The sequence below is a fragment of the Prosopis cineraria genome, unplaced genomic scaffold (assembly GCF_029017545.1).
Source record: "Prosopis cineraria cultivar Desert tree isolate PC_DT_omini unplaced genomic scaffold, ASM2901754v1 PC115, whole genome shotgun sequence".
NCBI classification, from domain to species: domain Eukaryota; kingdom Viridiplantae; phylum Streptophyta; class Magnoliopsida; order Fabales; family Fabaceae; genus Prosopis; species Prosopis cineraria.
Genome location: NW_026555442.1, coordinates 9,665 through 37,413, shown reverse-complemented (window position 1 = coordinate 37,413; position 27,749 = coordinate 9,665). Strand labels below are relative to the sequence as shown.

The window sequence follows — 27,749 nt, the reverse complement described above, 5'->3', positions numbered from 1 at the left end:
AACACTTCTAAGTGTAATCACATTCTCAATTTCAAAAGCTTCTAGTAAAAGCCCATGAAATTGTACCCAAAAGGGTGAAGTATTGAAATCAATCTTCTTGTACACCATATATTCTTCCCATATCTGTAGACTTAAGAGTTGCCTTTAGATAGACCAAGGCCTTCCTTTCAAAATCCAATTGAAATCTTCTTCCTTGTCAAATTCAAATATAAACACATTCTTCTCCTCCATCTCACAAACTTCAACTTCTTTATTTAAAATTCCATCTTTTTTTATCATAAAGATCACAACAGGCTTATTGAAGTTCTTATTTGAAGATGAGGGAGAACAAACTCCATTCAAATAATGATGGTTGTATAGGCTACTAAAGAACCTCACTCAACTTTAGAGTTGTGCAAATGAGTTGTGGGCTAGTCCGTGGGTTAGTGCATTAGCGGGTTAGGTTGGACTAGCCTATTAAGATAGATGGACTACGAAAACCCAACCTAACTCATACATTGATGGGCTAGCAAGCCCGTGGGCCAGCCCGCAAAATATGATTTTATTTTTTAAAATTATAATCAATATATCATATATATATATATATATATAGATAATGATTTTTCTCATAATATTTTTTAAAATAAAATTTAAATATAAATTTATATTATTTTTATCAATGAATTTATATTTGTAATTTCAATCAATAGATGTTATGAGATTAACACATAATATATATTTAAAATATTTTATAAAAATTAATAAATAATTTATTTACAAACTATAATAAAAATTTTATTTGCAAATTGTAAGAAAGATTTACATTATTTTTCAAATATAAAAAATATAATTGGAACTTATAAATTATAAATTTAAAAAATATAGTCATTATTGTAAATTTATAAAAAAATATTATGATTAAAAAATAAATTATTTTTAAAAAAAATCGGCTAACTCGAGGACCAGCCTATTTAACCCGCGGGTTAGCCCATTTTAACATGTCATTTTTACATATTAGACTAACCTAGCCTGTTTTAAAAAATGAGCTAATTCTTTTAACCCAACCCATCAAAATTTGTGAGTTGAATAGGTTAGTCCGCGGGCTCAATCTGTTTTCTCAACTCTACCCGACTCTCACTCGAGAGGAAAGCTCTCACTTAAGAGAGAAATTACTACTTCTTGAAAACCTTGATTATATATATTGACCTTCACATGTTGGTGTGCATATAATTATAAACTATGATTTTATATATATAATCATAGAATATTACATTTAAATACGTATTGTTAACCTCCCCCCCCCCCCCCCCCAAAAAAAATCACATTGTTAACGTATGACATAAACGGGCACTCGCAGGTAACTTTTTCTTTTTTTTTTTTTCTTTATAAACACCCACAGATAACATTTTAAAATAATTTTAGTTAAAACTGTGAGAGTTTCTTTTATAGGATGTTGATACTGAATTGCTGATATGGATAGTTGTAGCTGCAGATTCGCAGTAGTTGATTTAATTTTATAGAATTCTAAAATAATTATATTTAAAATTATACTTTCTCCCTTACAAAATATAAGATATCTATTCCCAGATATAATATTAAAAAATATAAAAAAATTTAGATCTCAAAATATAATTAATGAGATTTAAAAAAAACTTTAATTAGGTGTGTAATTAATAAATTTTTTATAATACTAAATAAATGGCGTATCAATTTTTATATTTAGGCCTATAATGATAAATAATACATGAAAAAATGCATTTCCAATCTTTTTGATTACACAAAATTTTAGTTTGATCTCTTAATTCTATAAATCATTTTTTCAGTCCCCACGTTAGCATCATTATTGTTAAACTTCAATAACAAAAATGCCAATGTTGCAATTTTAAATAGTAACACGGTGCTTGGAAATTTTTTGTTAGCCTTTAAAAATAATTGACTTTTTATTTTTGTCTTTTACCAAAATTAATAACTAAAATAAAATTTGTCTAATGCAATTGAAGATGAATAATATTGAAAAAAAATAATTGCTATATTTTTTTCTATATTTACAAGACCAAATACGACTTAAAGCTTTGCTAAATGCTAATTTAATTAGTCTTGATTCTTCTCCGTTGAATGCATCAGCACACCAATCACCATATAAAAATCTAAAGCACTAAATCAGGCAGGAAGAAGAAACAAAATTGTAACTTTCACAATAGCAGAATGAGAGAGAGAGAGAGAGAGAGAGAGAGAGAGAGAGAGAGAATTCACGCAATACACTTAAAAGAATGTAACACCACTAGCACCAACACGGGGAAGGAACGAGAATTAAATTTTTTACAGTCTCACAAACATCTCTCCCCAATCTCATTTTGCGTTGAGGTCATAATCCTTTTTTTTTTCCGGGCCTGTAAGATAGTTCAGGCTAAGAATCAGATAATTCAGAAAACAACATTTCTCTTTCCCACAGCATAGCTTCTACTTCTAGGGTACAAATCTGGAGCGCTATTAACACCCCCATCTGCAAAATCATAAGGCTTATCTTCGTCAATTTTCGTCATCCCTACACTGGTGGATTTGGGCAATCCTGTTGATTCCACAGACTGTTGTTTCTGTGCCGTCGCGTGACGCTTCAGAACCAAGTCCATGTCGATTCTATCGACCATAGTCCTCGCCGACGCTGCTCTCACGAGCTCTGCGAAATCCTCGCTCTCTTCGGACCTCGAAGTGTTGGCACTGTAACTTCTAGGAAAGGCCGCGAATCTCCCAGCCGCATCCACAGGGTTACTGTAGTTCATATTGTGACCACACTTCGTTATGCTTCGCACGTAAAAATCTCGCGCTCTTCCCAGCGCTCTGAACGGTGAAGTAATGAACCTCACGAACACGTTCTGGCTCTGCCCCTTGCTCCTCATCTTAACGCCTAAAAGATGTTCGACAAATAGCTCTGGGTAAATTTCTCGGAAAACAAGAAGGCAACGCTTGATTGGGCGTAGATTGTAGAAGAAAGTGATACGAGAAGAGAAGAATGGAAATTGGAGGAGAAGATGTGAGAGAGAGGAGAGTGGTTTTGTAGGGATGAGAAAGGAGCGAGAATTGTTGATTGATGAAGACGAAGGTGGGTGTGAAACTGTGAGCAATCAACATGATGGACTTTTTCATAGCCCACCGGATTAGGAAAACGAAGATAAGTATGAAACTGTGGCAACGTGCTGGCCTAAATTCGTTTTTTTAATTTATGATTGCTGTCCATATTTGAATTTTTTGGAGGAAGAAAATAAAGCTGGATTGGATAGACTCGGTCTAATTTCAACGTTGTTTTTTGACTTTCCGTTGATGTGAATTTTAAAGTTGCTTCCACTCTAATTTCCCTAACTAAGCCGTCCCAGGGTAGTTCGATTGAAGGACAATTCGGCTGAGGCTTACGTGTAATTCACCCTCCTCCATGATTTGGGATTGACAAATACTTCGCAACGTAGAAACTATAAAGTAGTATAATATAGATGATGGATAATTATTAATACGTGATCTTGCTAATTATTTTAAGTATTTTGCCACACCGAAAGTTGTTTGAACATATAACTTGATTTTTTTAAAAATTTATTTTGATGATTGAATGGTTGTAAAATATAAATAGAAGAAAAATAAGGTGAATGTTTTGAAATTTTAAATTATTGTTTAAATTTTTTTGGGCCTGAATCCCTGAGCCGGAAAGAATCCTTGAAGGGAAGGATTAAACGTTGTCGTCATCACGACTTTAATGACAACATTATTAGAGGGTAAAGGTCGAATGGCATTTTACTTTTGAGATTTCTGTCGTGAATCAGCAGGCGCCTCGGTAACGGGAAATTAACATCTTCCACAATTTGAAGGTCATGGAAACCATATACTATATAGGAAAATTTTATGCTGTATGAGTAGTGATTTTGGGATTCTTACACTTAGATAATCTCTGAATTTGGCCTTGGAAATAAATTTTTCAAGTATATACTTATTGTTTTGTTATGAAGTTTTTTTTCTCATAATTTTCAAGATTAAAAGATATTTTTTTAACTGAAATATTCCGAAAAAAGCAATTGGTACTTTTAAGCAGCAATGACTCCTCTAATGTTTCAAACATGGCTCAATGTGACAGGAACTTAAACAAAGTTTCAAATGACGTTAATCACATGTTATTATTTTGCAAAATAGAGATATGTTCAATGATCGCTCATTATTTTTACTTTAAAAGGCATTATTTTTAAAAATATTTGTTCAATGATCACTTGAAAGGCTTCCCTCTTGACCTCTTCATTCCGGGCTTTCCCATGTTATAGAGGATTTTTTAAAGGTAAAAACATTCAACACAATTAATTATTTCAAGATTTATTAATAACTGAATTTAGAAAAGTAACAACACAAATGTATTTTCATTCTCATAAATACAGTTGTCAATTGATTTTAAAGTAATATTTGCTCATTCCTGTTTAAAAATATAAAATATTTTTTATAGATTAATTATTAAAAAATATAAGATATTTTTAATATTTCAATGTGTAATCATTACATTTGTTTCAAAAATACCCCTAATAAAAAATTATTTTATATTTATTTTAGAGTGGAGCACTCTATTAAATAAAGGTAAATTTTAAAAAAATAATATTAGTTTGGAGATAAATAACTACTTTATTAAGATAAGATTTATTTAAAAATATTTTTTATTTTTTAATGGAGGGAATATATTGAGTAAGACATATATATAATTTTTTGTTTTTTTAAATAAACAATTCCAAGAGGAAAAAATATTTTATTTTGTGCGTTCGGAATCAACGCCATCACGCTTCTACTATAGACAAATCAACAATTATACTCCACGCTAATAATTTTTTTTTTTAATTCAGGTGTTTGGTCTAGTTTATTACTTAACCATAAACCACCGATTAAAACTAAAGACTTAGTGTATATTTGACTTTCAGTTTACGGGTAACAAAAGTTCATCTGAGAAATTCAATTATTTGTTAAATTTCACAAGAACATATTCCAAATGTGATTTAAATATGCATTTAAAAGTTATTCAAATATATCCTTATTCTCTAAGTTTCTGACCACTTCAAGCAAATCCAATCAAGATATAACCATTTTACCGGAATCATGGTGTCGTTTTTTCGCTTCACAATTCACATATTACCCCCTCTGTACTGATTTGTAAGATGCTTTTTTATATTTTGTGGAGTAGTTTTATTTTTATAAGATAAAATATTTTGAAAAGAATAACATACACTTATAAACCTCACCTCAAAATACTCTTCATGGTTTAATAGAGAGAAAATGCATGAGTCTAGAGTTAATATTAAGTGAATAGTATTATTTAAAGTTTATATTTTTTTTTAAAAAAAATAAGACCCCTCAACTGCTTTCAATTGTCTTTACCAGTGTTTACAAATTTTGGAAAGATATAGGGGTATTGCGAAATGTCACCTAGGGAATGTGTCTCAAAATAACTAAATATAGGTTTAGGATAGTTTATATTTGGTAACCTCATCTCAAAACACCTGCATTTTCGTTGTACGGCTGATTTACGAGACAGCTGTCCCCAAAGAGGTCACGATGCTTTGAAGGGAAATAGGTAATACGACTGATTTTACAAGGTTTTTTTTTTTTTTTTAGTGATTTGATATTTCGTGGCGTAAGATGTATTTAAAAAATAACGATTCATTAATATAAAACATTTTAAAATTACTTTAACAACGTTACTCGTTAAATATCTTTCCATCTTTCATTTATCAAATAGAGGATATTTTTAAAAGCTGTTGCATTTTGACTAATAATAATTGGGATGTCATTGTTTGTTGGGAGAATTTTAGGTAAGTGCTATAAAAGGAAAATATTTACTAATAAATTTTAAAAATATCTAAATATTCTTTGTAAGATTTATGGATTCAATTAAAATAAAATGGATGGATGAAAAGATCAAAATTCTGTTCTATAAAATTAACAAGTACTCAATTATTATTTAACTTTACTTATTATTTGTTCACCTGTACTTATTAATTTCTTAACAATATTTATTAAATAGTTAATTAGTTAATTAAGTAATTCTATAATCTTAAAAATATTACTTGTTAATTTGTCAACATGGCTTGTTAATTATTTAACTTAATTTGTGAATCATTTACAAGACTTATTTACTCAATTTGACTAAAAATTATCATTATTAGTTATTAATTTTCTTACCTTACTTATTAATTTACCAATATTAATTGTAAATTACCTAATTTCATCTAATAATAATCATGCCAATGTCAATTATTAATTATCTAACTTTTACTTGTTATTTTATCAATAGTAATTATAAATTACATGACTTGTTAGTAATCAAATTAATTCAACTATTCTGCCATAATGTATAATTATTAATTATTAATTTTTTAATTTTACTTATTAATTTATTAATATTAATTGTTAATCATTTTTTTCTTTTGCATAAGGGCATTTTAATTTTTTCAATCACCTATTTTATTTCAGTTCAGTTCAAAAATCCTATAGTGAATTTTTATAATTTTTTGAGGTTTATAGATAAATATTCTTCTTTCTTATTCCTTAGTTGAATAACAATTCATTTTTTTATAGTTTTTTCTTATTCCGTATAACTTAGTCTTTGTTATTCTTTTAACTTAATAAACTAAAAAAAATAAGTTGTACCAAATTCAAGTTTAAGCTTTAAATTGATAATTAAGAGAAAATTTATCAACTAAAAAGTATCTTTTAAAAAATAAGATTTCAATCGGCATTTAACTGACTTTGTCAGTATTCATAGTTTTACCAAAAAAAATCTTATGAAAAGCCTTCCACGGAAGGAGGAAGTCATGAGTTGGATGCTATCCATACTGTCAAACCGATAATGCTTGACCCTTTAATTTTTAAAAAGAGAGGACAAATGGCTTTACCAAAAAAGTAAAAACTATGAAAAGCAATCGAGAGGTCAATTGATGGTATGAAAAGGAGCTGACATCCTCTGCTGCGCAAGCAGAAGATGCCCCTCCACACTCCTCGATCACTAAAAAAGAGAAACCCCAGCCTCCAAACCGTTCAAGATAACCTATTTTAAAAATATTTTTATTTTTTATTTTTTAAAATAAAAAATAAAAATATTTATTTAACAACGTATTTTTAAAAAATATTTTTAAGAATAAAAAAATAAAATATTATTTTAAAAAATAAAAAATAAAAATATTTTTAAAATATTTGAGGTTATTGTTTTAAAGAATAAAGGACAATGAGAAAAATACTTATTTTTAATATTTTTTATTTTTAAATATATTTTATAAATCATCAGTTTTTAAAATAATAAAATAAAATATTTTTAAACAGATCCTTAATTTCTGATCCCATTCTCAACTGTCTTATTCTCTCAGGTTAATGCTATCATGGAAGCTCCAATTTCAGTCGGCAGAAGAGAGAAAATAACTTACGAGTAGTTTTACTCATATTTTCTTTCTTTTTATATTTTCTATTCAACCAAACAAAGCATAAATGTGTTGGAGGGCCGTTTGGACGACTCATTGAATAGGAGGCCCCTGGTGGAGTAAGCAAGCAATTTTTTTTAGTCTAAAAGCATATATTCCCTCCATTTTTAAAATATAAATAAATTTTTTTAAAAAATTCACATATAAATAAAATCCTTATTTTTATAAAAATATTTATTATTTTCTCTTTTTACCTTTAGTCCTAATTATTAATGCACTCTATAATAAGTGAGATATATATTTACATAGATATATATTTTAATAAATACCATAGATAAAATGAAAATTTTATTTATCACTTGCTAAGTTGCTTATATTTTAAATAAAAATTAGTCAATAAAAATATTTATATTTTGATCCCAAGAAAATATAAAATAAAAATAAAACACAAGCCTATTTGAAACTACGCTCGTTTCGTTTCATTGTAAAAAACTAATCCCCACTCCTAGATTTAAGTCCATTGATTTAGTAACCTTTCTATTTCTCCCAAACAAATTAATGAACTTTGGCAAAAGAAAAAAACGATGAATTGTCTCCACTCTCCATAGAGGCTTTTTTACTAAAATACTATACACAGTAAAAAAAAGTTTCAAAATACTGCAGCATGGAAAGTATTTTCCAAAATACTACACCAGAAATCATTCATAAGATAAACGAGTTTGAGATTCTAGAGAAATCATTCTTGCCTAGGATGATTTTAGAATCCAAAATTATTTTTTTATTCCATTAAAAGTGAAATCATTCATTGCCTGAATAATTTCAACTTATTATTGCTGAATTGACGTTTTATTTTTAGTCCTTGCATTTTTTTAACTTGTGATCATTTTGTCAAAATCTTTAGAACCCCCCAGACTTAGCTTTTGCTTTTCATGCAAGAATAAAAAATTCATGGGCAATAGCTATATAAATGGTTGAAAACATGAAAAGGCATCAGATAAATTAAAGCCAAATAGAGCAAAGCTAAATAGTGTGAGATAATTTTTGCTCTTCTCATTTCATTCATAAGTTAGTGAGATTGAATATAATATTATCTGCTCTTATTTATTTAGTGTTCTAACATTTTATTCCTACACTTTTCATTCTTGCTTTATTTCCTACCTATTTCATTTATCATACTCTGTCATTTTTCTCTTATTCAGACTTTAAAGTTCTTTATTTCTATTCAATTTATCTACTACAGTTGTTGGTGTTAGTGTTGTGATCAAAGTTTTCATTTTCTTCATTTTTATCTACTTAAAGCCTTACTCTCCATCTGATTAAGGTACATTCTCTTAATAATTTTTCAACAACTTTTAACAGGACCCTCAACCTACTTTACCAAGAGTTGGGTTGCCTTATCCACAAATTTTTCAAGATAGGCCCAGCAATGGTGGCTACCCAACCACCAATTAAAAATAAAAATGTATGGAAATAAGAGTCTTAAAATTTTAATCAATCTCATTACATGTCACCTTCATCGTCATCCCTTTTCAACTTACCCACTCCTACTTAATTTGGATAATTTATTCTTTACTTGACGATCCTGCATTATTTTCTATCGAATATACTACTTTTACTTTTGTATATGGTGGACCATCAAATGAAGCATATGCCACCCCTAAACAATTGATTTCTTTAGTTAAATTATCTTAATTTGATTTAAATATGCTGACTACACGGATAAATGATACACTTGAATTTCAAGAAGAGCGGAACATACAACAAGAACAATGGTCACAGCATATGAGAAGGAGAACAAGATGTGGTACAGGGAAGTCACTATTTAAATTAAAAATTATTTATTTATTATTAATAATTTTTAATTTAATACCTCATAATAATTCCTTAATCATGTTAGTAACAATTATTATTCATCATTTTCATTCAAAATGATTACTAAATTATTATTGTAATTATAAGATGCAACTGAAGTTCATAAATCATTCCTGTCAAGAATGAGTTTTGAAGGAACTAAATTGATACATTAAAAAAGATCATTCTTAGTGCGATGAATTTTAAAAAATTATTCTCCCATTGTATGATTTTAAATATAGCATTTTGTGTAAAATTTTATTATTTTCTTTTATATTGTATAATATGTCAGTAAAACAACTGGCTTCACACTATCTGGCTTCAACTTTGCTACCGCATCTTCATGTTTTCAACCCTTTATATAACCATTGCACATGAATTTTTCATTTTCACGTAAAAAGCAAAAAGCTAGGCTTGGGGGTTTTAAAAATTTTGACAAAATGATCACAAGTTAAAAGAATACAAGGACTAAAAAAATATATCAAATCAGCAACAATAAATTGAAATCGTTCAAATAGTGAACAATCTCACTTTTAATGAAATAAAAAAATAATTTTTAATTCTAAAATCATTCTAAGCAAGAACAGCTTCTATATAACCACAAACTCATTTCTCTTATGAGCAGTTTTTGGTGTAGCATTTTGAGAAATACTTTCTATGCAGCATTTTGGAATTTTTTTTATCGTGTGTAGTATTTTGATAAAAATGCCCCTCCATAGAAGATGCTCTCTCCAATTTTATTTATAAAAAAAATTTTAAAAGTAATTTTTGATTTAAAATATAAAACATTTTGTAATAATTAAACTACATTTTTAATTTCATCTCTTTTTAATTAAAATAAAAATATTTAATGTAATTGTATTATTATTTAATATCAAAGATAAAAATAAAAGTAAATTTTACTTTTTTATGATATTAAAAAATTAATTTTTTTAAAATACATGAAGTGATCAAAAATATCATATAATAAAGATTAAAAAGTAATAAAAAAACTTATTTTTATATTTTTCTTCCACTTTCAAGCCTGCATAATTTATTTCCATGGAAGAGGCAGCCAACGTGGCAGCCTATCTGCCCCGTTAAATGGGAATTGTGGTCCGCTCCAGCAGCAAATTATTCCTCTGTTCAAAATAAAGGGATAGAAGAATTAAACCATTCTCCACCACACAGTACTACTAGTACTTTTGCAAACCATCAATCACCAAGGCCAAATTGCTCCTCCCGTTCAGAGAGCACCAGAAGACGACGGAAGCAATATAGGAAATTTGTCATGAAGATAATTGCTTCGACCTCACTGTTCGTGATGCTGCAAATTGTATGCGGGTCGAGCAATACACTTCATCCCCTGATCTTAATACCCGGTGCCGGAGGTAACCAGCTAGAAGCCAGGCTTACCGGCGACTACAAACCCACGAGCCTCCTTTGTGACCGTTGGTACCCACTTCACAAGGACCACGATGGCTGGTTCAGAATGTGGTTCGATCCCAGCGTTCTGCTTCCTCCCTTCACTCACTACTTCGCTCATCGTATGACGCTTCACTTCGAACCACATCTTGATGATTACTTTAATGCCCCTGGAGTGCAGACTCGGGTCCCTCAATTCGGTTCCACCCGCTCGCTTCTTTATCTCGATCCTTATCTCAAGTGAGTCGATCTTTTACGCTTCAGTATCGTCTTTAACTCGCGAGGCGTATTGTGACTGTAATTGTTGTGCAGGCATGTTTCGGCATATATGGCTCCGTTGGTGGATGCGCTTGAAGAGGTTGGATATGTGGAGGGTGAAACCCTGTTTGGAGCACCCTATGATTTCCGATACGGTCTTGCTGCCACAGGTCATTTGTCTCGTGTGGGTTCCAGGTTCTTGGAAGTTCTCAAGTGTTTGATTGAAAACGCTAGTTCTTCCAACGGCGGAAAACAGGTGATCCTTGTGTCACACAGCTTAGGAGGACTCTTCGCCATTCAACTTCTGAATCGAAACCCACTCTCTTGGCGCCAAAAGTTCATTAAACACTTTGTGGCTCTTTCTGCGCCTTGGGGTGGTGCTGTGGACGAAATGCTCACCTTTGCTTCCGGGAATACTCTAGGAATACCCCTGGTGGACCCATTGACGGTAAGATCAGAACAGAGAAGCTCTGAGAGCAATCTGTGGCTTTTGCCTAGTCCCAGATTGTTTGGTGGTATCAAGCCATTAGTGATCACGAAAGAAAGAAACTATACAGCATTTGATATTGTAGATTTCCTCAAAGACATTGGTTTTCCTGAAGGGGTTTATCCCTATGAAAATCGGATTTTGCCATTGATAGAGAACATTGAAGCACCGGAAGTGCCCGTGACATGTGTCATGGGAACGGGTGTGAGAACCCCAGAAAGTTTGTTTTACAGGAACAGTGATTATGATGAACAGCCTGAAGTGTTTTATGGGGATGGAGACGGTACCGTGAACATGGTGAGCCTGTTGGGTCTTCAGTCACTTTGGGAAGACAAGAAAAATCAAAGCCTCGAAGTGATCAAAATTGGAGGTGTGTCTCACGCAGAGATACTGAAAGATGAAGCTGCACTTGATATAGTGATAGGCGTGATAAGTAGACTTAATTCTAATGAAACGACTTTTGTTGCGCACGAGCAAACTTTTGTAGATGCTTATAGGCGATGATACGGAGTATCCAGTAAGCTCTATATAATGTAAAAGAGCAGAAAGCTTCTTTTGAAGAAACAACTTTGTGTGGTCTTCTCTTTTTCTTGCCGTAAATCATATGTTCTTTGTTGTTGTCCTTATTCCCGGGATTTTCTTACTATTATTTTAATTTTCTGCTACTGTGGAGAGAGCATTCAGAAATACACACACGTTATATTGTCTTTACTCAATCAGTGTCATAAGTTTGGAGTGAACAAAAGAGAGAGAAGATAGCATCGCAAGTTTCTGATTCAAGCCAGCATCAAGGCTGGCTTTTGATGGATTGAATCTGACTCGTGTGTCATGGTATTTTGTCTTATCAAAGGAATATGGATTTGGGGGATCTTGAACTGTTGATCTTAATGGTAAACGGAAAAAATTGAGGAGAACCTGTGTTCATGTTTCTAATTTCAAACCAATCTTTGACTCACAAGCCTCCTGCCTCTCGCACACTCTGAATTGTTGTGTTGCGAAAGGACGGCTTATTTTGCAAGAGTCGGTTCATTTTATTGTGATATTCTTACTATTAAAAAATATAAAATATTTTTAATTAAATCTTACCTCCTAATAAAATAGTTACTTACTTTTAAATTAATTTTACCTTTTCATATTTACCCCTATTAAATACTTTACAATAAATATAAAGTCATTATTAATAGGGATACTTTTAAAAAAGAAGAAATGATTACACATCGAAAGAATAAAAATGTCTTACATTTTTTAATATTTAACTTTTAAAAATATCTTATATTTTTTGACGAATGAAATATATATTATCTATATGTGTCAAAAGAAACCTTGCATTTTTAAAGATTGAGGAAGCCTTAGTATATAAAAGCTAAAATGAGAATTTGAGTAAGAAAGATGAATCAAGAAAAGTGAATGTGCCCATACATTATATGTAAGTGAGATGTGATGTTGGGCTTTTTTATCAAAATATTTTACAACTTCAAAAATAATTTAAAGTATTAAATTCAATGTTCAAACCTTTAAAATTTTTCAATGCATAATGGTGATTAATTATTCCATGTATTAACTTTTAAAACTTTGTAAATAATTAAAGACGACTTGTTTAAAGCTTTAACTTTTTAAAACATACAATATCTATTGATGAGTTTCTTAATCTAGATTTAATGTTTAAGTCATTAGAAACTCTAAAGATTTTAATGGTAATGTTTTACGGTGCCCAACATTTATGTGCATTTATTGCCTATATAAAGCATGCCCATAGAGTGTTTAGAATATATTGCTGTTGAGCTTTCAAGCATCCCTCTTTCATATCATGAGTTATTCTTTATTGTATGTGTATTTCTATTCTTCTAGCACCCTATTTTTTATAGGAAAGGTTTGTTTAATTTTGGAAAATTGTCACATTTAACTTGTGTGGCGGAATAACTCTTAAGGATAATATCATTTAGCACGACTCAAATCAAATTATCTAAAATAATTTCGGACACATTTATAATCTGTTGATCTAAACTTCTGAGCTCATATTTAAATTTTTATGATCTGTCGATCTACATATTACAATTACAAACATAAGGTACTGTTATTGATACTCAATTTCAATTTTTGTCAGTCTAAAAATGATTACAACTAAAGACATTTAAAACAATGCGGGCATAAGTAAACACATTTGAATAGGGAATGAAACATTTGAAGTTTTATGTATAGCTCTAGCTCTTCCATTATTGAGATGTAAATTGACCAGAGTGTAAAATTTACATACTTTTTTTTGTCAAAGCAAAATTTATGTAGTTAGCCTTGTATAATTAATATATTTTCATCTGATCAAATCAAAATTAGTAGATTTTAATGTATTAATAATATCTAGAAAAGAATTTGTTACATAATAAATAATCCACAAAAAATTTGTATGTTTTGATTTAATTGAAAACGAGCATTTTAAGCACTTCAAGTATGTAATACAATAGGGTGCTCCATGAGCATGGGGAGACAAACAAGTCTGAGAAACTAGCCTAAAGGATTGAGTTTTATGCCCATTCTATCTCGATTGTAGTGTTGTGGCTTTCAAACAAGTAAAAATGAGCACTTAGACTATCCAAGATGTCAGTAGATGCCATATGAATTTCATACAATTCTACTCCCTCTAGAGTGAACTTTTACTCTCATAATAATCATGCTCATACATATGTCACATCAAGACATATCTAGATTCCAAGTAGACATATTCACAATATACTATATTGAGTTCAAAAAAAACCCACAAACCAACATTTCCATACTCAAACCATTTTCACAATCATATATGCACACACACACATGTTAAAGACATCCTTTGGCATAATTGTCACTTTACATAAATTTTTTTAAATCACAAACACATTTATACTTATACATTTTATGGAAAAATAATAGGATAACATTTTGCAAAATTTATAACAAAACAAGAAGTGAACTAAGTTTTGATATGAAGGATTCTTCTTCTTCTTTTTATTTTCACAATCATATAGCTTAGGAGACCATTGACTATGTTGAGATTCTTCAACATAGTTTATCCTGTCCATTTCCTCTAGGTCACAATATAAGTTGTTTGTTTAAAATACTCTTTAGTATAAAATATAGGACATTGTGTAAATTTTATGATTTTCCATTTATACCCTTGCTTTTTATTTTTTGTCTTTAAATGCTCCATATTTAAGGACAAGGCACATATTACTATGAACTCTTGAAAAGGCATAAATGGAAAGATGTAGACATTATAGAAAATTAAGGTTTTAACTAATATTTTTCTAGAGTCGGTAATTCAAGTGGGCCTGTTTTATTTGGGTTGGATTCATTCAAATTAAACTTGAAGCATCATACCCTCTCAAAAAAATATATAGTTAAGCTTGACCTTAACTTTTTAGGTTAGATTTGTGCTAACCTATTGGGATTGACCAAAATTACTAACTTTATATATATATAAAACTGAAAATTCTAAAATAAGATTGAGCTTATTTAAGTCGAGTTTAATTCGTGCCAAGCTTATTCGGGTTGGGCTTAAAGTATCCTACCCCCTTACAAAAGCCTATATAGCTAAACCTGGCCTTAATTTTTTTAGGTGGGTTTGGTTTGGCCTGTTGAGCTTGACTCAGCTTACCGGCTTTACATTTTTTGTAAACCATGATTTAATTAAAAATGACATATAATGTGGTCTGAATTGGGAGTAAGTGCCAAGCGCTGACTAATTTACATCTTGCTTCTTCATGGAGTTTGCTGCTGAGTTTATTTGACTAATTTGCATTGCAAAGGTGAACTATTGATGTAATTTGGTAGAGGTTAGATTTTTTCATATGCTTATTAACTTTAGACTATGAGGTTTGAGAATGAATCCATTCTTTCCGTTGGCTGTTCCTGGTTTCGTACCAATAGAAAACTTCATGAACAACTAACTGCATACATCACTTCCACAATGCATTCATGAGCATGACTCTTACCGAGCCGTTGTACTTGAAATCCTTTTCAATCATTGTCAATATATCTTAGTTATCACTGTTATTCTTTAGTGAGATAATCTTCTTCTTCTTCTTGTATCACTGTTATTCTTGTTTAATGCATCTTTTTCTCTCTTATCACTTCTATGGAAATGAGATGGATGTTATGGTATCTTAAGTAATATTGTATTTGATAATTCATGGTATAGTGCTGATACACTTGCTGACAAACCAGACCTTGCATGTTAGTGCCGCTGGTTAAAATAACTGTTTTTGGCTTCGGTATCTCTGAATGCTTTATATAAGCTTGTATTTCATGGTATATTGGTATGTGCTCAAGAGCCGCATCAATAGTAATAATCCGCATTTTTTTCATTCACTTCGGAAGGTGTGTAGGCTGTAGCGGCATTGTAAGCCTGCGTGACTGGTAGTATGCTGAAGTTAAATAGCAGAATCATAGACTCCTGGGCCCCCCGTCTAGCATTCCTCGGGTTTTAGGCAGTTCCCAAATGAAATTCCAGAAAAACATCTTGAATGGTTGCATTGCCAATTACTTAAGGGATCTAGTCGTTCATATGCCTTCGGTACTCAGGGTAATTAATTGCTTCCATTTGAAATCTAATTACATCTCATAAAGGTTAGCCTCTGTGCAGGGAAGGATTGGCCTTGGAAATCTGGATCGCATGTTAGAGATTTTCACATAAGCAATGTCCTACCTCTTACGCATTCCTAGGCGTCACAGCTCATTCCTGAAATTGTAACGAGCGATTTAAAACCATACCTCGAAATAAACCTCTCATCCCATTACAAATCAATAAATGTGCGTCGATGTGATGGCCTTCTTTGCAAAGGGAAGCCTCTGCTCGATCAAGGTCCAAGGCCATTTCTGAATGTTGAAGATGGCGTCAGGGATCAAATTATTTGTATCTTGTTGAATAAGAATTAAGATGAATCTCCTCTCGTTCACAAGGATGGTTGTCACATGGAAGAATTTTATAACTATGAACAGGCTGATTTGTTTATTATTAGCATCTGTGAACCCTGGCGTCATGATGATGATGACGATGATTCGGTTCCACAAATTAGGCTGAACCAACTAGTCAATGATGGTTATATGTAATCCGCAATCCACTTGATGAATCATGATTATCCATTTTGAGGAATAGCATTCATCAGATTCATCATAGTTTAGGGCGACATTGATGACTGTTCTTGTCTCGTCCACACTTTAGAAGTCCTTCAGTTGCACTTTAGACATGATGACCAAAAAGGCAAAGCCGTGTTTGACACTCTCCTTTACCTTGAGCCACAGAGTTAGGTGTTATGGACAAAGTTACGCTGCAGTGGAGGACGATGTTTACATGTGAGCTTGAATTTTACACATGATGTTACATGTTGGGATTTAATAGTAAACATGCTGCCATTATATTATTAATCATGGGAGTTATTGGCTGCTCTCTCCGACTTAGTTTGACTCTTAACTCTAAAAGCATGGTATTTAGTGCCATTTCTCTCTCCCTAGGTCACCAACTGGAGTCTCATCACTTGGTTGATGACATTTTAAATTTCGTAATCCTCTGTAGATTTGATTCTCTCTCTCTTTTTCAAAAAGTGAAGATTCAGATTTGCAATGTCCAGTATCTTTTGTGTTAAGGGAGAAAAAATTATGAGCTCTATCATTTGAGAGTGACGATGGCTGCTGACATTGAATGTCGAGACACAAGGATCGAGAAATGGAAAGCATATTGGTCGAGTCCATGAGCAGAAGTTCATCAAGCCTGGAGGCTGTGTAGCTTTCAGGTACCCCGATCCTTTGCAACTTGTAAGTGGTGAAAAACAGAGATGTGTTGGACAATAATTGGAGAAATTATATTTATAAAGAGCCAGGAAAATAGGCAGAAGTTCACTTGTTTCGCCTGGGGAAATAAGCAGTGCCTGCACACTGGGGATGCAGGTTTAAATATTTCAAGTTGTGTATAAATAAATAAGTACTTACATATCAAAGTGTGAAACAGGTTTGTAATCTTTAGTAGGTAGATAACATAATCTATATCCATCATGTCTTAGTTTGAGCCTGCTCTCGTACTGTATGTTGTAAAGAAATAGAAGACCAGTGAGTTCTACTTGTATGATGTGTTGTGTTTACATATTTGCTATTGTCTTTTAATTACACAGTATATAATTACTGTATAGGACCCAAAATCATTGCGTCCCCTCATCTGCCCCACTAACGAGAACTCGAGAACTTGTCAAGCATTACCTCCCACTCTTCCCTACCCTACCCTCTCACTTTACTCTTTCCTCTATTATTATTTGCTGCTGCTGCTGCTATTGTTGATGATATTTTTAATTTGGCCGTGGAAATCATTGAAGCTCTTGTTTATCGTTTCAACTTTGAATAGACCACTGAAGGACCCATGTCTCTGATTAACCATCAGAAGAATCAAACCATATTTCACCATCCCTGGTTCATCTGATCAGACAACATCGGAAACAAGAGATTTGTGTTGTACGTGGAAGATAAACACTTGCGAGTGATAATTTTACGACAACTCAAACAGCCAGATGCTTATTCAGCTCACATATGAAACGAAGAACATATGTATATTAACAATAACACAGGCAATCACTATATATACTTGTGTTCCATTTATCCATTATTGTATGTATTTGTAATAGATTGGAGGATGCATGAGTTGATATAAAAAACCGACGACAGTGACGACGTTTAATTTTTGGGTTTGTGCTTCTGGGTGTAGATATAATCGACATGTGCCGCTAGCGTCCTTCTCATCAAGCATTCTTCCTTCCCTTCCACTGCTTCGTCGCAGTTTTCAACTTCCAGCTCTGTCCTCATCTCCATAGCACCCTTCAATTCAAATCCCACAAGCCCAACAAGTACAGAGAAAGCAAAAACGTCAGACGTCAAATAACTCTTGTGATTCTGTGTGGTTGCTTATCTCTGCTGAAAAGAGAGGCAATTAAAAAGGAAAAAGAAAAATGACTTCATGGGTTGAATTACAGAGGAAGATCAGAGGGAGGGTACCTCATCCAGAGAGGAGTGGCCGCCGAATCCAACGTTGGGACGAGAGGCGTGGATAAGGCCAAAGCTAAGCAGAAGGAAGATGGTGAAGATGAAAAGTTTAGACATTCTCGTGTTTGTTTGATCAGCTTTTTCACGGACTCTGATTGTGTGAGAGAGAAATGAGGAAGACTTAGGGGAGACTGCTTTATATATACGGACAAACTCGGATGGAATCAGTGGTCAGGCGTCTGGTCCCCTCTTTGATCACTGTAAATTAACCTTTTTCTACGCTCACTTATTCAGAATCTTCTGAAATAATTGACTTACTAATTACTTGGCATGTGTAATTGGTTAGGAAATTTCGCATTGGTTATAAAATCTTTGGGATAAAAATAAAAAAAAATAGAATTTTGTTTGTGGCGGCCAGTGATATTAAATTTTAAAGCGTGCGTTGTATAGCATTTGTATTTTATAAATCCACAATGATCTTTCATTACTGAGTTTACAAATATTGTTTCATACATTGAATCAATGTATGAAACAATATTTGTAAACTCAGTGATGGAATATCATTGTGTGTGTGTGTGTGACTAAGTTCGCTGAATCTCTAATTTTACTATTATATATGATGTAACTCCTGAAATTTTTCAATCTTTTTATTGTTAACCACGAGGCTATACTAATTTGAATAATATTTAGGTTGTTTTTTTTTTAGTCAAAAAGGCATTGATTGAGTCTGTTGTAAAATATTCAATTCCTTGATAAGAATATTCAATTTATCAAAAATAAATTTAATTAAAAAACACTTAACATCAAATAAAAATATAAAAATATGCATGAGCAAAATACTTAAAAGTTAGACTGTTAGAGAAATAAGTAAAATCTTCCTGAGCGTTGTTTTATGATTAAGTCCCGTGTATTTTTCCCTTTGATCAATATTTTTGTCTTCCATTCAAAATTTCCCACTCTGAATTCAACTTTTTTGGCCAATGAATATATTATTAAATAAATACACACACGCGCGCGTAAAATCTTCTAAAAATTGTTAAGTTATCATCTTTCTCGGTCACTGAATGGAAAAAGAGTGTTTGATATGTTGGAATATTATTTATGAATTAGCATTAATTAATAAGCCCAATAGATTGGTCTTTATGATCTTGTGTGGACTGTGATAGGTGGACCACACAAGTGAGCCCAATGGGCAGAGGCTCAACCCACAACTCAGTAGCTGTCAGTTATTTCCTATCTCTTAACTAACTGAGTCAGAGATAATAGATAATATAATTATTTATTATTTAATAAGGCGGTTACCGATCTTATCTATATAAGACGATTAGTCGATAACCACAGAGACATGACTCATTTTCTTCTACTTCCATTATCTCTGAACTCTCTGAAGGCTCTGGGGATCTGAAGGTTGTGTACCTGCCTATACTCGAGGTAATCGAGATTTCTCTAGCACTCATGGATTCTTCAGAAAATGAGATTTGAATATGAGAACTTTGTTTTAAATCCTATTATTATTAAAAAAAATTCTCCTTCTCGGCGTCATCTCCTTGTTCACTGTATGTCTCTGTCGCCGGAGAAGGACTCCAAGGACATCGGACATGATCGACAGAAACCGAGCTGCTGGTGCGTCGTCTGCAGCTTCGTTCTCCGTCGCTGCTCACCTTGCCCCAGGTCGCCGGCGTCTTCCTCCCTTGACTGTGTCGTCGTTTAGAGCCAACATGGAGCCAGCGAGAGCTAATGCTGCACTCGCCGGAGCCACTGCTGGCGTTGTGGACCGCCGGCGTTGTGGTCTCGACCACTGGTGCCGTTGCTCGTCCTCCCCCTCCCCTGGTGCTTCTGGCTCGCGGCAGCTGAAGGAAGCTGCAACAGGATCATGAAACCGGATCCTAGGTTCTGGGCCTAAATTTCGTTTAGGCCAGAGCTGTTATTATTAAAAAAACAAAGGCAATTTTTTTTCTTTCATGGGCTGTCTTATTCACTTAGAGGCACTGTGGGAGGCCCAAATCGAATAGGCCCAGAACAGTGCAACAAAAAAAATTATATATATATATATTTCTGTTAATTACGTTTTGGCCCCAGTTTTTTTTAAAATTACCTCGGCCCATAATTTCTTTAATTTTCTAATTAACCCCAGTATGTTTTTAGAAATTACATTTTAGTCCCTTAACTTTCAGAATTCAATTTTGGACCCAAATCTCTTCCAGAATTATCTATTTACCCCTGAACACCTTTTAGAATTTCACTTGAGTCCTGAATTTGTTCCTTAATTCCCAAAAGGCCCCAGGAACTTTGAAATTACTTTCTTTTGTCCTAAGGTTATAAAATTTATGACTTTGTGAATTATTGATGATGCTTAGGATCTTATAGCATGGATAATGGACATACACCATAGGTGTGACTTTATCAATGTGATTTTGATGGTTGGCTTTGAGGATAGGCTAAAAGCACTCCTTTAATGTGTTAAATATTTGTTGTACCCTATAGGTATTTAAATGTTTAATGCATTATTTTGTATGGACTTTTGTATGAGCTAATTTTTTATGGTATATGAGCCTTTTTTTGTGCATGATTATAGTTGCTTAATTGATAATCGCTTGTTGGGAAATTCTGTTTTATAATTATGTTGTGCACGCATAATTAATATTTCCCATTTTCTGTTTTGCGATTTCAGTTTCTGCTTTTACGCAACTATCCTTTGTGAAGGCTCTCAATGGGACTAACTATGATGACTGGAAAGAGTACCTCAATATGTATCTGACTATTTCTAAAAAAGATTTAGCTTTGAGAGAGCTAAGCCTGCGGATCTCTCTTCCAAGTCCAGTGCTTCTGAAATAGCCTTCCATAAATAATGGAGTGAGTCCAACCGGATCTGTCTATCGATCATCAAATACACAATTGAAAAGGGAATTAGGGACAGCATTCCTGAAAATGATACTGCAGTAGAGTACTTGAAAGCTATTGGTAACAAATACAAGAAGCTTAACAAGACTCAAAAGAACTATTATCTGTCACTTCTTGACAACACTCGATATGATGGAGTTTCTGGTGTCAGGGAGCACATTCTGAAGCTTGTTCATTACTATAACAAGCTTAAGTCATACGGGATTGATTTGGGTGAAAGTACCTTAGTTTACCGTGTTCTTCAATCACTGCCATCAGAGTACGCATTCTTGAGGACTTCATACAACTCACAAGAAGCTGAATGGTCTATTGACCAGATGATATCGATAGTCACTCAAAAAGAGGAAGCTATAAAGAAGAATTCCTCTCACTCAATAAACTATGTTTCTCATGGCTCTAACAGCAAATCTGGAGGGTCATATAAGAAAAAGGAGAAGAAGCATGATGCCCCAAAGCCAAATAATCCAACCTTTAAGAAGGATGGTGATAAAAGTGAGAAGTCAAGGAAGAAACCCTTTAAGGGGTTATGCAATTATTACAAGAAACTGGATCACATTAAAGCTAATTGCTTTAAATTGAAGAACAGACAAGAAAGTGAAAGTACAACTCTTCAAACTGCCCCTCTAGCTCTAGTTTGTTTTGAATCTAACACCATTGAAACTTCCTTTGACTCATGGTGGCTGGATTCTGGTGCCACTGTACATGTTGTGAATTCTCTATAGGGGCTAAGAAACCAAAAGGTTTCAAGTGAGGCACAGAGTTCAGTCTTTGGCATAGCAGGGAGCAAGGCATCAGTTGAATGCATTGGAACTGTTTCTTTGTATTTAAATTCTGGTCATGTTTTACATTTGAATAATGTTGTTTATGTACCTTCTGCGAAGAGGAATTTAATTTCAACTTCTACGTTGGATATTTGTGGCTATTCATTCTTCCAAGGAAATGGGAAAATTGATATTTGTTTTGATTCCATTAATGTTGGTGTCGCTTCCTTGATATATGGTTTATATCGATTGAATGATTGGTCACTTAAACTTCCTAATCTTCATGTCAATGCTGCTATTGGGCATAAACGTCAAAGGCCCAATAATAATTCATCTATGTTATGGCATCGTCGTTTGGGTCATATCTCTAGAGAGAGATTGGAGCGCATGATCAAGCAAGGTGTCTTACGAGACCTTGATTTCTCAGATTTTGAGATTTGTGTTGACTGTATAAAGGAAAAATTCCCTGCTAGAGCTAGAACCAAAGGGGCAAAGAGGTCTGAAAACACTTTAGACCTAATCCATACTGATATCTGTGGACCTATCACGCCTCCGGCTATGGGTGGTTTCAGATATTTCATCACCTTCACGGATGATTACTCTCGTCATGGATGGATTGAACTCTTGCGTGAAAAGGGCGAGTCCCTTAATGCATTCAAGACCTTTAAAGCAGCAGTTGAATTGAAATCTGGCAAGTTGATCAAGTGTGTGAGATCTGATAGAGGAGGGGAATTTTATGGGAGATATACTGAGACTAGCAGAAACCCTGGGCCATTTGCTTTGTACCTTCAAGAACATGGCATTGAAGCTCAGTATACTATGCCTGGGACTCCGCAGCAGAATGGGGTTGTAGAAAGGCGAAATCGTACTCTCATGGATATGGTTAGGAGCATGATTAGTCACTCCTCACTGCCGGAATTCTTGTAGGGTGATACACTTAAAACTGCTGTTTATATTTTGAATCAAGTTCCTAGCAAGTTAGTTTCAAAGACTCCATATGAGTTGTATTTTAGAAGGACTCCTGCGCTAAAGCATGTGCAAGTTTGGGGTTGTAAAGCACAGGTAAAACCTTACAATCCACAACAGATGAAGCTTGATGCTAAAACTGTTGATGGTTTCTTTATTGGCTATTGCATCGGATCTCGTGGGTACGGATTCTATTGTCCAAATCACACTATTAGGGTAATTGAATCTAACTGAGCTTACTTCTTTGAAGATGCCTTAGACAGTGGGAGCTCTGTGCCTAGGCATATTACCTTGCATGACGAAAGTAGCATTTTGCCTATGCCTATCTTGACAACTCCTCATGTTGACAAAAATAATGCTGTGGATCAGAATGAAGCTCAAGATGAACCACTTTTAGAGGGTGACAGGGACATGGTTGTTGAACCGAGACGGTCCCAAAGGGTTCGCAGGTCTACTATTCCAGATGATTACATGGTATATTTGCAGGAATTTGATTCAGATGCTATTGATAGCTTAGACCCAATGTGTTACCAGGAGGCTATTTCTAGCTCACATTCTTCTGAATGGTTGGAGGCAATGAGTGAAGAAATTGCCTCTATGTACCGCAATCATGTATGGGAGCTTGTAGAGCTACCAAAGGGGTTTAAACCAGTGGGTTGCAAGTGGGTCTTTAAAACAAAACGAGGAGCTAGAGGTAAAATTGATAGATATAAAGCCAGACTTGTAGCTAAAGGCTACAACTAGAAAGAAGGTATTGATTACACAGAAACCTTCTCTCCGGTATCCACCAAAGATGCTTTTAGAGTGGTAATGGCTTTAGTTACACAGCTTGATCTTGATCTTCACCAGATGGATGTCAAGACTGCGTTCTTGAATGGCGATTTGTATGAAGAAGTCTACATGACCCAACCTAATGGTTTTGTTGAATCTAGTAAAGAACATCTAGTGTGCAGATTGAAGAGATCCATCTATGGGCTAAAACAAGCCTCTAGGCAGTGGTATCTGAAATTTGATGAAGTTATCACCTCTCTCGGTTTTGTTGAGAATGTCTCAGATCAGTGCATCTATTAGAAGTTTGATGGGAACAATTTTGCCATTCTTGTTCTCTATGTTGATGATATCTTATTAGCCAGCAATTCAATAAATTTTCTCAATGAGATAAAGCACCTGTTGTCTTGCCATTTTGACATGAAGGACATGGGTGAAGCCTCCTTCGTTCTTGAAATACAAATTCATCGTGATAGATCTCGTGGTATTCTTAGTTTATCACAGGCCACTTATATTGAGCGGGTACTTAAGAGATTCAGAATGGATTCATGTTCTCCTTCACCTGCTCCTGTATAGAAAGGTGAGCTGTTATTAGAGTTACAGTGTCCCAAAGATGATAAGAAGAGGGCTGAGATGAGAAAGATACCATACGCTTCCGCTGTCGGCAGCCTCATGTATGTTCAAGTGTGTACTCGACCAAATATAGCCTTTGCCATTAGAGTGCTAGGTCGATACTTAAATGATCCAGGTCTGAATCATTGGAAGGCTGCTAAGAAAGTTATGAGGTATCTTCAAGGTACGAAGAATCATATGTTGACTTACAGAAGGTCAAATTTTCTTGAGGTTGTTGGGTATTCTGATTATGACTTTAAGGGATCAGAAGATCTTGAGATTGTTGGCTTTTCAGATTCAGATTTTACCTCTTGTCTGGATGATCGTAAATCCACGACTGGCTATATTTTCATGTTGTCTGGAGGAGCTGTCTCTTGGAAGAGTGTGAAACAGACACTTACGGCAGTTTCATCCATGGAAGCTGAGTATATTGCTTGTTTGAGACTACACGTCACGCTATATGGCTAAGGAAGTTGATATCTGGCATGCGCCTAGTTGAGTCAATATCACGTCCTCTGACAATTTATTGTGATAACAAATCTGCAGTATACTATGCTAATAATCACAGAAATTCCAGTCGTACAAAGCATTTTGATATCAAACTTATGTTTGTGAAAGAGAAAATTGCTGAGTCTCAAACTCACGTGGTACACATTCCTGGCACGCAGATGCTTGCAGATCCGCTGACTAAGGGCTTACTTGTAGAAGTTTTTTAAAATCATGTAACTTGTATGGGTATTATGAATTCCTTTGATGCCCTAGTTTAGTGAGAGTTCGAGAACCTTTTATGTTGCAATTTCTCTTTAAGCTTTATTTTCTTCTGTGAGTTATGTTCAGTTCAGTTAGATGCGTCTATATCATTTGTATCCCTATAGAATTCAATGATTCTGTTGTGGTACGCTATGCATGTCACTTGTTTCCCCATAGGAATCAGTAATTTATGTTGTTATCTTACTGAGCTGTATTTGAAATAAAATTTTATGTTTTACTCAGATTATGAGATATCATATCACTTGTTTCCCCATAGGATTCAGTGATTTTGTGCAGTTTCATTTTCTGAATTTGTTTGTGGCTTGTTTATACAACTTGCTTAATTAATGCAATCCAAGTGGGAGATTGTTGGAATATTATTTATAAATTAGCATTAATTAATAAGCCCAATAAATTGGTCTTTATGATCTTGTGTGGACTGTGATAGGTGGACCACACAAGTGAGCCCAATGGGCAAAGGCCCAACCCACAACCCAATAGCTGTCAGTTATTTCCTATCTCTTAACTGACTGAGTCAGAAATAATAGATAATATAATTATTTATTATTTAATAAGGCGGTTACCGATCTGATCTATATAAGACGATTAGTCGATAACCGCAAAGACACGACTCATTTTCTTCTATTTCCATTATCTCTGAACTCTCTGAAGGCTCTGGGGACCTAAGGGTTGTGTACCTGCCTATACTCGAGATAATCGAGATTTCTCTAGCACTCATGGATTTTTCAGGTATGTATGAATTACTTTATTCTATCATATTATTATTATACATGTGAATTGAGATGATCAGATTCAACATGATAATTTTCTAAAGTGTTATTATGATTCAGTCACGTGTATTCTTCTCTTTGATCAATATTTTGTTTTCCATTCAAAATTTCCTACTTTGAATTCAACTTTTTTACCAATTAATGTATTATTAAGTAAATACGTATATACATATATAGCCAAATACAAGCGTTAAGACTTAAGACAAAGGAAGAATGACAATAAAATTGAGAAAATTTATGACAATTAGATCCTATCAATTTCCTCTAAAAAATAATGTATTGATATTATATTGATTCAAATAATTATAAACAAAAATTTAAATTAAGAGCTGAAAGTTATATTTAAAATTTAAATATTTTATTTATAATTAAAATTGTAAAAATTTTTACTTTTTGAATTGATACTTATAAATTATTTTTAAAAATATTTTATCAATATTTTTTAAAAAAAATTAATTGTCAATTTCCCTGTAAAAAATGGCGAATTGGCGGGTGGCTATTTCCAATTTATGATCCCTACTCTGTTTTCCTCTGCATAGAAGAAAAGTTAACACGAAGCTGAAGCGATTTGGACGTCACGCACATTAGGAGAAGGAGTCGAAGGGAATTGCAGAAGATAGGAAGGGTGTGACCGCACTTGCTGTGTATATAACTGTTTCAGATTCTTTTTTCTTTTCACACTACTCTTGTTTTCTGTGACACGTCAGCGGCTATAATGTGATTAGAGATAAATGACAACTTGTTCTCTCAAATCTCAATACTCTTAGCCTAAGACTGTATTGATCTTACTTTATATCATTTATCGTTTATTTAGAATCTAATTCTCTAAATCTCATCTCCATTATTGTGTAGACGTTTTGGAGGCATGGGGGTGGCTATGTATGTCCTGTATTAATTTGTTGATGACTACGGGTTCGCGTGAGCTATTATCAATAGTTAATGACCAACTCTTAACTTTCATATGAAGGATCATACTTTTGGTGCTTTTTTTTTTTTTAGAAAGTCAAAACTACACCAACTTCATATACTCTCTTCATTTTTATTTGTAAAAAAAATTATTACTTTTTATTTATTTTTTGTATAAATAAAATTACATATTCTCTTTATTTAAAAATATAAAATATTTTTAATCTTTCGAAGTGTAATCATTATTTTTTAAAAGTGTCCCTATTAATAATGACTTTATATTTATTGTAAAGTATTTAATAAGGGTGAATATGAAAAGATAAGATTAGTTTAAAAATAGATAACTACTTTATTAGGAATAAAATTTGATTAAAAATACTTTATATTTTTAAACGAAGGAAGTATTTCAATAAGTATTTATTATATATTTCATAAATCATCACTCATAATTTATATTAAAAAAATAATTAATGCATGTTTATATTGATTGACATAAGGAATTTTAGTTTAATTTTTTATTTTTTAAATATAATTATTATATGAAACTAACTTTCTTAAACTATATAATACAACTTTTTTTCATATATAAAAATGGAGGGGCAACCCATGCATGCAATAAAAATACACGTCCCCAGTACTTTTTTTATATTTATTATTTTTACACACACATATACACCAAGGACGGAGCAAAAAAAAAAATATTTAAAAAGCTGAGAAAACAAAACATGTATAATAACATATATTTTACTAACAGAATATAAATATTCAACATATATATATTCATTCATTTTTTTTTACAAATATATAATAAAAATAAATATTTTTATTTTTAAGTTTTACTCATTAATTTTTCATAGTATAAAAATAATTAATTATTATATTCATAATAAAA

The 27,749-nt window shown here is 32.9% G+C and overlaps 3 protein-coding genes across 3 annotated transcripts; 1 reads left to right on the top strand and 2 right to left on the bottom strand.

The window, feature by feature from the left end:
• Window positions 1-2,031: 2,031 nt before the first annotated feature.
• On the bottom strand, window positions 2,032-3,116 carry LOC129295448 (uncharacterized). Its single transcript, XM_054933962.1, has one exon. It carries the CDS (start codon window positions 2,874-2,876, stop codon window positions 2,403-2,405), a length of 474 nt encoding a protein of 157 aa, XP_054789937.1. The 5' UTR covers window positions 2,877-3,116; the 3' UTR covers window positions 2,032-2,402.
• Window positions 3,117-10,404: 7,288 nt separating this feature from the next.
• On the top strand, window positions 10,405-12,032 carry LOC129295451 (lecithin-cholesterol acyltransferase-like 1). Its single transcript, XM_054933965.1, has 2 exons — window positions 10,405-10,901; window positions 10,974-12,032. Exons 1-2 carry the CDS (start codon window positions 10,528-10,530, stop codon window positions 11,908-11,910), a joined length of 1,311 nt encoding a protein of 436 aa, XP_054789940.1. The 5' UTR covers window positions 10,405-10,527; the 3' UTR covers window positions 11,911-12,032.
• Window positions 12,033-17,882: 5,850 nt separating this feature from the next.
• Window positions 17,883-18,575, bottom strand: LOC129295452 (phytosulfokines-like). Its single transcript, XM_054933966.1, has 2 exons — window positions 18,415-18,575; window positions 17,883-18,237 (listed from the first exon to the last, which is right to left on the bottom strand). The coding sequence occupies exons 1-2, from the start codon at window positions 18,517-18,519 to the stop codon at window positions 18,097-18,099; spliced, it is 246 nt and encodes an 81-aa protein (XP_054789941.1). The 5' UTR covers window positions 18,520-18,575; the 3' UTR covers window positions 17,883-18,096.
• Between the last annotated feature and the right edge of the window lie 9,174 nt (window positions 18,576-27,749).

Coding starts and splice junctions, on each gene's coding strand:
- LOC129295448 (XM_054933962.1), bottom strand. CDS start 2,876: ATGAGGAGCAAGGGGCAGAGCCAGAACGTGTTCGTGAGGTTCATTACT.
- LOC129295451 (XM_054933965.1), top strand. CDS start 10,528: ATGAAGATAATTGCTTCGACCTCACTGTTCGTGATGCTGCAAATTGTA. Junction 10,902..10,973: donor TATCTCGATCCTTATCTCAA/GTGAGTCGATCT, acceptor ATTGTTGTGCAG/GCATGTTTCGGCATATATGG.
- LOC129295452 (XM_054933966.1), bottom strand. CDS start 18,519: ATGTCTAAACTTTTCATCTTCACCATCTTCCTTCTGCTTAGCTTTGGC. Junction 18,238..18,414: donor GCCACTCCTCTCTGGATGAG/GTACCCTCCCTC, acceptor TTTGAATTGAAG/GGTGCTATGGAGATGAGGAC.